The sequence below is a fragment of the Cherax quadricarinatus genome, chromosome 1 (genome assembly GCF_038502225.1).
Source record: "Cherax quadricarinatus isolate ZL_2023a chromosome 1, ASM3850222v1, whole genome shotgun sequence".
Taxonomy (NCBI): domain Eukaryota; kingdom Metazoa; phylum Arthropoda; class Malacostraca; order Decapoda; family Parastacidae; genus Cherax; species Cherax quadricarinatus.
The window spans coordinates 38790850-38802965 of record NC_091292.1 but is presented as its reverse complement, the minus strand read 5'-3'; the positions used below and the strand labels follow the sequence as shown (position 1 = coordinate 38802965).

The 12116-nt window shown below is 37.0% G+C and overlaps 1 protein-coding gene across 1 annotated transcript in view; it reads left to right on the top strand.

Annotated features, from left to right (window-relative positions):
* The window catches only part of LOC128685235 (NFX1-type zinc finger-containing protein 1-like), a 356060-nt gene that overhangs the window by 292583 nt on the left and 51361 nt on the right, over positions 1-12116 (top strand). Inside the window, exon 9 of the mRNA XM_070080420.1 lies at positions 331-487. Within this exon, the coding sequence (XP_069936521.1) occupies positions 331-487 (157 nt within the window). The remainder of the gene's footprint in view (positions 1-330; positions 488-12116) is intronic.

Below are 12116 nucleotides of genomic sequence, written 5' to 3'. Positions count from 1 at the left end.
GTCAGGAACGGATTAATTGAATTTACATTATTTCTTATGGGGAAAATTGATTCGTAAATCGACCATTTCGATAATCGACCGGCTTCCAGGAACGGATTACCGTCGATAATCGAGGGACCACTGTATTAAGAAAAATATTCAGTATATTTTATATAAAAAAATTTCTAAGAGGCATAATTTATTTTTTGTCCTGATCAATTTAGAGTTATGAAGATGTTTGTACATATTAGTGATGGTCCCAAAGATATATGATGCAGATTTCAAGCAAATTTATTGAAAAGTAAAAATATGAAGAAAATTTAACACTACTGCATTCTTTCATTTTTTCAGTGAATGGAGAAGATGCTTGGGAATACTGTGAGGAACCTTGCAGTCAGGTGCTGAAATGTGGACACACTTGTGTGGGTAATTGTGGCCGCTGCTTTCAAGGACGTGTTCATGTCTCGTGCTCTCAACCATGTAAGAAACCACTTGTGTGTGGACACATGTAAGTATAGTGAAACACTTGTTACATCTTATTTATTATTATTATTATTATTATTATTATTATTATTATTATTACAGTGGACCCCTGGTTCACGATATTAATCCGTTCCTGAGAGCTCATCGTAAACCAAAATTATCGGAAAGCGAATCAATTTTCTCCATAAGAAATAATGGAAATCAAATTAATCCGTGCAAGACACCCAAAAGTATGAAAAAAAAAAACTGTTACCACATGAAATATTAAGTTTAATGCAATGGAATAATTACAATAACAATAATAACAATAGAATTAACACAATAGAATAATTGACACTTACCTTTAATGAAGATCTGGTGACGATTGATGGGATGAGAGGAGGGGAGAGTGTCAAAGTTTTAATGCTTAGAAGGGGAATCCCCCTCCATTAGGACTTGAGGTAGCAAGTCCTTTTCCGGGGTTACTTCCCTTCTTCTTTTAATGCCACTAGGACCAGCTTGAGAGTCACTGGACCTATGTCGCACAACAAATCTGTCCATAGAGCTCTGTACCTCCCGTTCCTTTATGGTTTGTCTAAAATGGGCCACAACATTGTCATTGTAATAGTCACCAGCTCAGCTTGCAATAGCTGTGTTAGGGTGATTTTCATCAAAAAAGGTTTGCACTTCAAGCCACTTTGCACACATTTCCTTAATTTCAATAGTCATTAGCACCCTTGGTCTTGATGGGTTGGCACTAAAAGCTTTCTTGGGGCCCATGGTGACTTATTTTGCAGAAACAAGCACCAAAAACAGTGATAATATGGATAATATAGAATGTACCGAATGTATCCTTAGATGCGCACACACTGGCTGGCTTGTAAACACTGGACATGTCTCGTACGAATCGTATCGCATACCGGGTTTTGTAACGGGAACCGAGGCAAATTTTCTGCGATATAATGCATCGGTTACCGGATTTATCGGATGCCGATAGCATCGCGAACCGGGGGTCCACTGTATTATTATAGTGGCTGTCTCCCACTTAGAAAGGGTGACCTTACACTGCCACAACTGTCTATTATAATACATTACAATACAATTATTATTTCTTTATGCAGTACAAAGAATGTAATTTACATGTCATAAAACAATGGTAGGCTCAAAATAAAGCCACTAATTATGCAATGCATTTCAGACAAACTAATCCTAATGCTTAAAAGTTACTTAAGCCTGTTAAGACTTTTTATGCAGTTACTACACTCACAAGTACAATAACAAAGGTAGCTAATGAACAAACAGTTAATAACAAAAATATTGTTATTTCAAACTGATTCAGTGACCTTCATTGTTGTGAAGTGATTGAACATAGATGGTAATAATGTTGGTAGAATTACCGACAATATGTAAAGTAAAAGGACACACGTGCAACTAATGTGACATTTTATTGTGGCAACGTTTCGCTCTCCAGGAGCTTGACAAAGCTCCTGGAGAGCAAAACTTTGCCACAATAAAATGTCACATTAGTTGCACTTGTGTCCTTTTACTTTACAACGTAGATGGTGAAGATTCAGTAAGTTAATGTGTTACACTAGGCATATAATGACACAAGATATGATACTTCTACATCCCTCCTTTCCATTACACTTTCTCTCTATTAAGAAGATAAATTCATGAATATAAACTAAATTATTGATTATTGTGGGCATCTTTTACTAATTATAATGTGAATATTTAATTTTTTTGAGGTAAATGGAATTATGGGAGTAAATTTACTTAGATTTAGATTGAGATTTTTTATTTCCTTGCAAGTTTACAATGTGGTTGACATATTGTAGGAAGTATATATACATAGGTAGTTTACAGTAAGGGTTTACAGTGAATTGTAGTGCAAAGAGAGCCACTATCATGCCTTGGCATTATGGGCAGTCTAAGCTTAACTGATTACTTAACACTAGACGTACAAAACATAGTTGGATCAGGTTGCACTAATTATACAATAGGTTATATTTTTTTTTTCCAACAAGTCGGCCGTCTCCCACCGAGGCAGGGTGACCCAAAAAACAAAGAAAATCCCCAAAAAGAAAATACTTTCATCATCATTCAACACTTTCACCTCACTCACACATAATCACTGTTTTTGCAGAGGTGCTCAGAACACAACAGTATAGAAGCATATACGCATAAAGATACACAACATATCCCTCCAAACTGCTAATATCCTGAAACCCCTCCTTTAGAGTGCAGGCATTGTACTTCCCATTTCCAGGACTCAAGTCCGTCTATACAGTGGACCCCCGGTATTTGATGTTAATCCGTTCCTGAGAGCTCATCGAATACTGATAATATCGAAAAACGAATCAATTTTTCTCATAAGAAATACGTAATGGAAATCAAATTAATCCGTGCAAGACACCCAAAAGTATGAAAAAAAAAAAATTTTACTACATGAAGTATTAAGTTTAATGCAATAGAATAATTACAATAACAATAAAATAATTGACACTTACCTTTAACCCTTTGAGGGTTTTCGTCGTACTAGTACGTCTTACGCGTAGGGGTTTTTGACGTACTAGTACTCATAAATTTTAGCGGCCTCAAATCTAGTGGGAGAAAGCTGGTAGGCCTTCATATGAAAGAATGGGTCTATGTGGTCAGTGTGCACAGTCTAAAAAAAATCCTGCAGCACACAGTGCATAATGAGAAAAAAAAAACTTTGACCATTTTTTTTTAATAAATCAGCGACTTTGCAGTGTATTTTCGTATGGTATTTATTGTTGTAGTCTAGTTTTCTTGGTCTCATTTTATAGAATGGAAGACATATTTCAGAAATTGAGATGATTTTGACTGGTTTTACAAAGAAAGGTGTCTTGAAATTGAGCTCAAAGTAGCAGAAATGTTCGATTTTTACCAAACTTCAAAAGTAAACAAATCGTGCCAAGCGTGCAATACACATCAACTGGTGAGTCTAATATTCTTTCACAAGTGCACCAATAATATTTATACCATTTTTTACACTAATGCAGTAGTATGCATAACAGTAAATCTTATATTTTTTGTGAAAATAAAAATTCAAAGTGGAAAGCAAAAGAATATAAGAGGGGCCTTGAGACATGACTAATGACCAGAGGAAATGTCATTTTAGTGCCAGGAATGTCTTTCTTGTTTATTCTGGACCCTATTCGGAAATTGGCATCTTTTGAAATTTGTGTGAAATTGGCAAAATTGCTAAATTCTGACCACTGTACTGGATAGTTGAATTTCATAAATGAGTGGTTTCTTGCACCCATTCGATAGAAAAAATGGAGTTCTAGCGAAATATTCATGTTTTTTGTCGACTAGTACAGTGAAATTGGCCGAAAATGGGGCTCAAAGTGGGCAAAATCGCCGATGCGTAAACATCGCCGAGACCGCTAACTTTGCGAGAGGATAATTCCGTAAGTTTTCTATCAAATTTCAAACTTTTGGTGTCTTTATGATCGGGAAAAGATTCTCTATCTTTTCATAAGAGAAAATAATTTTTTTCTTTTTTTAAATTTGGCCGACCCTGAGAACGAGTTTCGGAGAGGGCCTGTCGACCCTCAAAGGGTTAATGAAGATCTGGTGATGATTGATGGGATGGGAGGAGGGGAGAGGTGTTAGTGTTTAGAAGGGGAATCCCCTTCCATTAGGACTTGAGGTAGCAAGTCCTTTTCCGGGGTTACTTCCCTTCTTCTTTTAATGCCACTTGGACCAGCTTGAGAGTCACTGGACTTCTGTCGCACAACATAACTTGCAGCCTCACCATGCCTAATCACACTATGTATGCCACTACGATTCTTAAATCTTTCAAACCAACCTTTGCTGGCCTTAAATCCACTCACATCACCACTAGTTGCAGGGAATTTCTTTACCAAATCGTCATGCAACTGCTTAGCCTTTTCACAAATGATCGCTTGAGAGATACTATCTCCTGCTATCTGTTTTTCATTTATCCACACGAATAACAATCTCTCAACATTTTCTAACACTTGCGGTCGCTGTTTCGTAATCACAGTTGCACCTTTTGCAAGAACAGCTTCCTTGATTGCCGTTTTCCTGGTCACTATAGTAGAGATGGTTGATTGGGGTTTATTATACAACCTGACCAGCTCCGACACACGCACTCCACTTTCGTACTTTGCAATTATCTCTTTCTTCATTTCATAAGTCATTAGCGACTTTTTTCTTGAAGGGTTGGCACTAGAAGCTTTCTTGGGGCCCATGGTGCCTTATTTTGCAGAAACAAGCACCAAACACAGTGATAATATGGATAATATGGAATGTACCTAATGTATCCTTAGATGCGCGCACACTGGCTGGCTTGTAAACACTAGCACACACGGGGCAGTTCAGGCCACATGTGGACAGGTCTCGTACGAATCGTATCGAATACCGGGTTTTCAATCGAATACCGAGGAAAAATTTTTGCGTTAAAATGCATCGAAAACCGGATTTATCGAATACCAATGCCATCGAATACCGGGGGTCCACTGTATAAAAATAACCAGTTTCCCTGAATCCCTTCACTAAATATTATCCTGCTCACACTCCAACAGATCGTCAGGTCCCAAATACCATTCGTCTCCATTCACTCCTATCGAACACGCTCGTGCACGCCTGCTGGAAGTCTAAGCCCCTCGCCCACAAAACCTCCCTTACCCCTTCCTTCCAACCTTTTCGAGGATGACCCCTAACCCGTCTTCCTTCTCCTACCAATTTAAATGCTCTCCATGTCATTCTACTTTGATCCATTCTCTCTAAATGACCAAACCACCTCAACAATCCCTCTTCAGCCCTCTGACTAATACTTTTATTAACTCCACACCTTCTCCTAATTTCCACACTCCGAATTTTCTGCATAATATTTACACCACACATTGCCCTTAGACAGGACATCTCCACTGCCTCCAACTGTCTCCTCACTGCTGCATTCACAACCCAAGCTTCACACCCATATAAGAGTGTTGGTACTACTATAATTTCATACATTCCCTTCTTTGCCTCCATAGATAACGTTTTTTGACTCCACATATACCTCAACGCACCACTCACCTTTTTTCCCTCATCAATTCTATGACTAACCTCATCCTTCATAAATCCATCCGCCGACACGTCAACTCCCAAGTATCTGAAAACATTCACTTCTTCCATACTCCTCCTCCCCAATTTGATATCCAATTTTTCTTTATCTAAATCATTTGATACCTTCATCACCATACTCTTTTCTATGTTCACTTTCAACTTTCTATTTTTATACACACTCCCATACTCATCCACTAACCTTTGCAATTTTTCTTTAGAATCTCCCATGAGCACAGTATCATCAGCAAAAAGTAACTGTGTCAATTCCCATTTTGTATTTGATTCCCCATAATTTAATCCCACCCCTCTCCCGAACACCCTAGCATTTACTTCTTTTACAACCCCATCTATGAATATATTAAACAACCATGGTGACATTACACATCCCTGTCTAAGATCTACTTTTACTGGAAGTAGTCTCCCTCTCTTCTACACACCCTAACCTGAGCCTCACTATCCTCATAAATACTCTTTACAGCATTTAATAACTTACCACCTATTCCATATATGTACTGCCACATTGCTCCCTTATCCACTCTATCATATGCCTTTTCTAAATCCATAAATGCAATAAAAACTTCCCTACCTTTATCTAAATACTGTTCACATATATGCTTCAATGTAAACACTTGATCTACACATCCCCTACCCACTCTGAAACCTCCTTGCTCATCCGCAATCCTACATTCTGTCTTACCTCTAATTCTTTCAATAATAACCCTACTGTACGCTTTTCCTGGTATACTTGGTAAACTTATTCCTCTATAATTTTTACAATCTCTTTTGTCCCCCTTCCCTTTTTATAAAAGGACTATACATGCTCTCCGCCAATCCCTAGGTACCTTTCCCACTTTCATACGTTTATTAAACAAAAGTACCAACCACTCCAACACTGTATCCCCCCCTGCTTTTAAGATTTCTGTCGTGATCCCATCAGTTCCAGCTGCTTTACCTCCTTTCATTCTACGTAATGCCTCACGCACCGCCCCACACTTACATTCTGCTCTTCTTCACTCCTAAAAGATGGTATACCTCCCTGGCCAGTGCATGAAATTACCGCCTCCCTTTCTTCCTCAACATTTAAAAGTTCCTCAAAATATTCTCGCCATCTACCTAATACCTCCATCTCCCCATCTACTAACTCCCCTTCTCTGTTTTTAACTGATAAATCCATACGTTCCCTAGGCTTTCTTAACTTGTTTAACTCCAAAATTTTTTCTTATTTTCATTAAAATTTCTTGACAGTGCCTCTCCCACTCTATCATCTACTCTTCTTTTGCACTCTCTCACCACTCTCTTCACCTTTCTTTTACTCTCCATATACTCTGTTCTTCTTATAACACTTCTGTAAAAACCTCACATAAGCTTACTTTTTCTCTTTTATCACACCCTTTACTTCATCATTCCACCAATCACTCCTCTTTCCTCCTGCTCCCTCCCTCCTATAACCACAAACTTCTGCCCCACATTCTAATACTGCATTTTGAAATCTATTCCAACCCTCTTCAACCCCCCCCCCCCCCATTACTCATCTTTGCACTAGCCCACCTTTCTGCCAATAGCCGCTTATATCTCACCTGAACTTTCTCCTCCCTTAGTTTATACACTTTTATTTATTTATTTATTTATTTAAAAATTTGAGCACACATACAGAGGTACAACAAATACAGGTAAGAGCAGTATGCCAAAGCCACTTATACTATGCATAGCATTACGGGCTGGCTTAAAATTAACTTAAGATTAACTAAGCAATGATGAAATCAGTGATAAAACATTAATGTAAACAGGTTACTATAAAGCACAAGTGAGTATTACAAAGACAGGTCATATGGTTGTATGCATTGTTGTACATTCAGTAGAATGGAGTATTCTGTTAGGTAGTGTATTTAAAAAATAATAAAGTTAGATTGGGTTTTAGGTTTAACATTTATGTGATATAATTGTGAGAAACATTTAAGATATACAATTTATAAGGTTCAGTTATTCAGTATTTATTTGGTTTTGGGTGAGTAAGTGATCTTTGAGAAGAGACTTGAATTTATAAACAGGTAGTGTTTCTTTTATATTTACAGGTAATGAATTCCAGATTTTAGGGCCTTTTATGTGCATTGAGTTTTTACATAGTGTGAGATGGACACGAGGAACATCAAAGAGTGATCTGTGCCTTGTGTTATGGTCATGTGTTCTGTTGAGGTTGGCAAGGAGATGTTTGAGGGGAGGGTTAATATCAGAGTTAAGTGTTCTATGTATGTAATAGGTGCAGTAGTAAGTATGGATGTTTTGTATGGTGAGGAGGTTTAGTGTATTGAATATTGGTGGAGTGTGCTGCCTATAGTGAGAATTTGTTATCATTCTAACTGCAGCCTTTTGTTGGGTAATTAGTGGTCTGAGATGGTTACTTGTTGTTGAGCCCCATGCACAAATTCCATAGGTGAGATAGGGGTAAATAAGAGAGTGATATAGGGCCAGGAGGGCTGACTGTGGAGCATAGTACTGTATCTTCGATAGTATGCCTACAGTCTTGGAAATTTTCTTAGAAATTTGTTGTATATGTGTATGAAATTTGAGTCTATTATCAAGGTGGATTCCTAAGAATTTTCCCTCTGTTAGCTTTGTGATAGGTGATCTGTTTATCATTATGTTAAGAGGTACATCTGTAGCTCTGTTACCAAACTGAATGAAGTAGGTTTTGTCAATGTTTAGTGTAAGTTTGTTAGTTCTCATCCAGGTAGATATTTTCTGTAATTCGGTATTTACAGTATTGGCTAGCGTGACTGGGCTCGGGTGGGAGAAGACGTATGTAGTGTCATCTGCAAATAGTGTGGGTTTGAGTAATTGCGAAGCATTTGGTAGGTCATTTATGTATAGGAGAAAGAGAAGAGGGCCAAGGACACTTCCCTGTGGGACACCAACTGTAATTGGTTGTGCAGAGGAGTTTGCCCCATTTGCATACACATATTGGCTTCTGTTGCTGAGGTATGACTTGAGGTAGTTGAGGGAGTGCCCTCTTATACCATAGTGTGACAATTTTACGTGGAGCAAGTCATGGTCAACTGTATCAAAAGCTTTACGTAAGTCAATGAAGATCCCCAGTGGGACTTCTTTTTTCTCTATTGCAGTGTATATATGTTCTAGCATGTGTATAATAGCATCATTAGTATTTTTATTAGGCCTGAATCCAAATTGGCAGGGGTTGAGTATGTTTTGGGAGATAAGGTAGGAGTAGATTCGTTTATGAATTAATTTTTCGAAGATTTTTGAGAGAGGGTGTGAGTTGGATATTGGCCTATAGTTATTCAACTCTGTTTGGTCTCCTCCTTTGTGGATCGGGGTGACCCTTGCTATTTTGAGTACTGTAGGGAAGGTGGAGGATTCAATGGATTTGTTAAAGAGTGTTGCAATGATTGGTGATAGCACTTGTGACACTTTTTTGTATATAAAGGGTGGTAAGGTATTTAAATCTCCTGCCTTGTTTTTTAGTGTGTTGATAATATGGGAGACTTCGTATGGGTTAGTCGGAGCTAGGAACAGTGTGTTCGGGTAGTTGCCGGTGAGGTAGTCATTTGGTGGGGTATCTGAGCCTGGGATTTTATTGGCAAGGTTTTGTCCTATAGTGGAGAAGAAATCATTGAGTCTGTTTGCTGTTTCTGTTGGTGGGAGTTGGGGTTCATCTGATTTTGCTAATTTTATTTCGCTATTTCGTGATATCTTTTTTGTTCCTAGAATTTCTGATAGGGTTTTCCAGGTCTTTTTTATATCACCTCGTAAGTTGGATAATCTGTTCTCATAATACAATTTTTTTGCCCTTCTTATCAGGCTGGTTAGGATTGACGAGTAACGTTTTGTTTGGTCTCTGGTTATGTGACCCATTCTGTACTGTTTTTCATATTGGTGTTTTGTATTTATGGATTTGAGAATGCTGGGTGTTAGCCAGGGACTGTTCAGTCTCTTAGCTGTCATCTGTTTAGTTTTTTTAGGGCAGTGCTTGTTATAGAGGTATTGGGTCTTTTTTAGAAAATTATTAATACATTCGTCAATATCTGTATAGATTTCTAGCTCAGTGTGCCAGTCAATGTTTGCTACTGCTGTTGTGAAGTTATTAATGGCTGCCTCATTGTGAAGTCTGAAGGTGACTTTAGTAGTGTCTTGGGGTAATTTACCAAGAGTTGTTATGAGGAAAGTCGGGTAGTGGTCTGTGGTATTATCTGTAATTATGCCTGATTTTAAAGGGGATATGGTGTTGGTCCAGATGTGGTCAAGTAGGGAAACACTAGTCTCTGTAACTCTTGTAGGTTTTGTTACTGTTGGTAGCAACATACAGTTACTCATTGTGTTTGTGAATTCAGTAACGTGTGGGTCCTGGTCTTGCAGGAGATTTATATTGAAGTCACCTGAGAGTAGTAAGTGATCTTTGTTCATGCGTGCATCAGTTATCATACTTCCTAGGTTTTGACTAAATTGGCTAATGTTTGACTGTGGAACTCTGTAGATGTTTATCAATGTGAGAGGTTTTTGTAGGTATTTGGATTTGAATTTGGCTATTATATATTCCCCATGTTCATCCCTTGTGCAAGTATTAGTGATACATTCTAGTTGGTCTGAGTAGTATATGGCTGTGCCACCCCCTTGTTGGTCTGGCCTACAGTTGTGTATGGCTGTGTAACCAGGAATGGCATAGACATCTGTACTATCAGGCTTTAGCCAGGTTTCAGTTAGTGTAATGATGGACATATTGGCATGTAAGGAATTTAGTAATGCTATGAGGTCATCGTAATGCTTGCTTAAAGATCTGATATTGTAGTTAAAGATAGTTATGTTGTTGTTGGCACTGAGAAGTGCCTTTGATTGTTCTGCAGTGTAGTAATTACAGTAACTGTTTGATTCATTTAAGTCATTAAATAAGAGATTGGTATCAGGATCAATGCTTGTAATCATAAGATTTGTAGTGAATCTATAGTTAGAATTAAGTATAAAACAAAGTAAATAGTCTTAAGCTAAAAAATAGCACCTGAATTATTTAACAAATGTAAAATAATGAGCTAAGGTAGTTTTTTTTTCTTTTTTTTTTTTTTTTTTTTTTTTTAAGCTAAAATAAAGGAGACAATATAAAAGGGACTAATACAAATATAGTGATGATCAAATAATGGAGCTTGGGAATATGATAGTAGGTAGTACTATAAAGGTAATTCTTTAAAGTTAGAATTATAGTATAAAATAATAATATAAAAGGGACTAATATAAGTTGTGGTGAACAATAAAGTGGTAATCAAATAATGAGCTTTGGAATATAATGGCAAAATTGTGAACTTATTCTACTTTAGCACCTGAGAATAGCACCTTGATTATTTTAACAATTGTGAATATATAAACTAGGGTAGTTATATAAAGCTAAAATAAAGGAGAAAATATATAAGGGACTAAAATTAAGTAATGGTAAACAAAGTTAAATGGACAGGTGGTCACTATGAAATAATATTGGTTTAGGAGTAAGATCTGATTTGTAATATTAAATAAATTGAGCAGTTTATTGCACAATAAAAGTAAAAAAAATGAGGTAGTTGGTACTAGCTAGCAAAAGATAGTTTTGGTACTTGCAAAAAAGTAATTGGAATATACACTAATTGCATACACAATGAAAAGTGACTAAAAAAACAAGTAGTGATAAACAAAATTAAATGGACAGGTAAGAATAATGAATATTATTAATTTGGAGTAAGATTTGACTTGTAGTTTAAAATTATGAGCAATTAATAGCAGTAAGAAAGAAGTATAGAGTATTGGAGGTAGTTGGCATTAGCTAGTGATGAAAAATAATAAAAATAATTATGCACAATATAATAGTAACGTACACTATATGTACCACACGTATATATGTATTAAGGGCACTTATCTAATCTGTTACAGAAATGTCTGCTTTTCTAAGGAAGGTAGAGAAATCGTGTTCGTTTGAGATGGTATATTGTTGTCCTGTTGATGTTTTCCTTACTAGTATTTTCCCATCTCGCGTGAAACACTGGTGTATTTTGTTTTCCTGTTTAAGTTTTCTCAGCCTGAACAGAAGGTTTTGACGTTTTTTTGTTAGACACTCATTTATGTACACTCCATTTTTCATTGTAATTGCTGATTTAATTAGGTCCTTTCTTTTATCGTATGAATGAAGTCTGATCATTATACTGTGTTTACTTCCTGGTTTTCCTAACAAACGTGTTTCTTTGATTTCATTGTTTTGCACGATGACTTGTACGTGGTTCTGTATTATCCTGATAGCACTTTCTTTGCACTGTGCTTGTGTTATGTCACTAGGAATGTGTAGACTGTTTATTATAACTGCAACAGACAACTTATCTTGTTCAGTTTTGTCGTCTTGGAAATCAAGGTATTCATTTAGTCGAGTGTGCATGTTCTGATTCCAGTCCTTGATTGCTTCTTCAACCTTCATATTTATTGTTGTTATTTGCTCAGTGTGACTTTCACCTCCCTCTTACTTGTTGTTGCCACCTTCCGCTTGTCCCATCTACCTCTTACTCTAACTGTAGCTAAAATTAAATAATGGTCCGACTTATCAGTTGCCC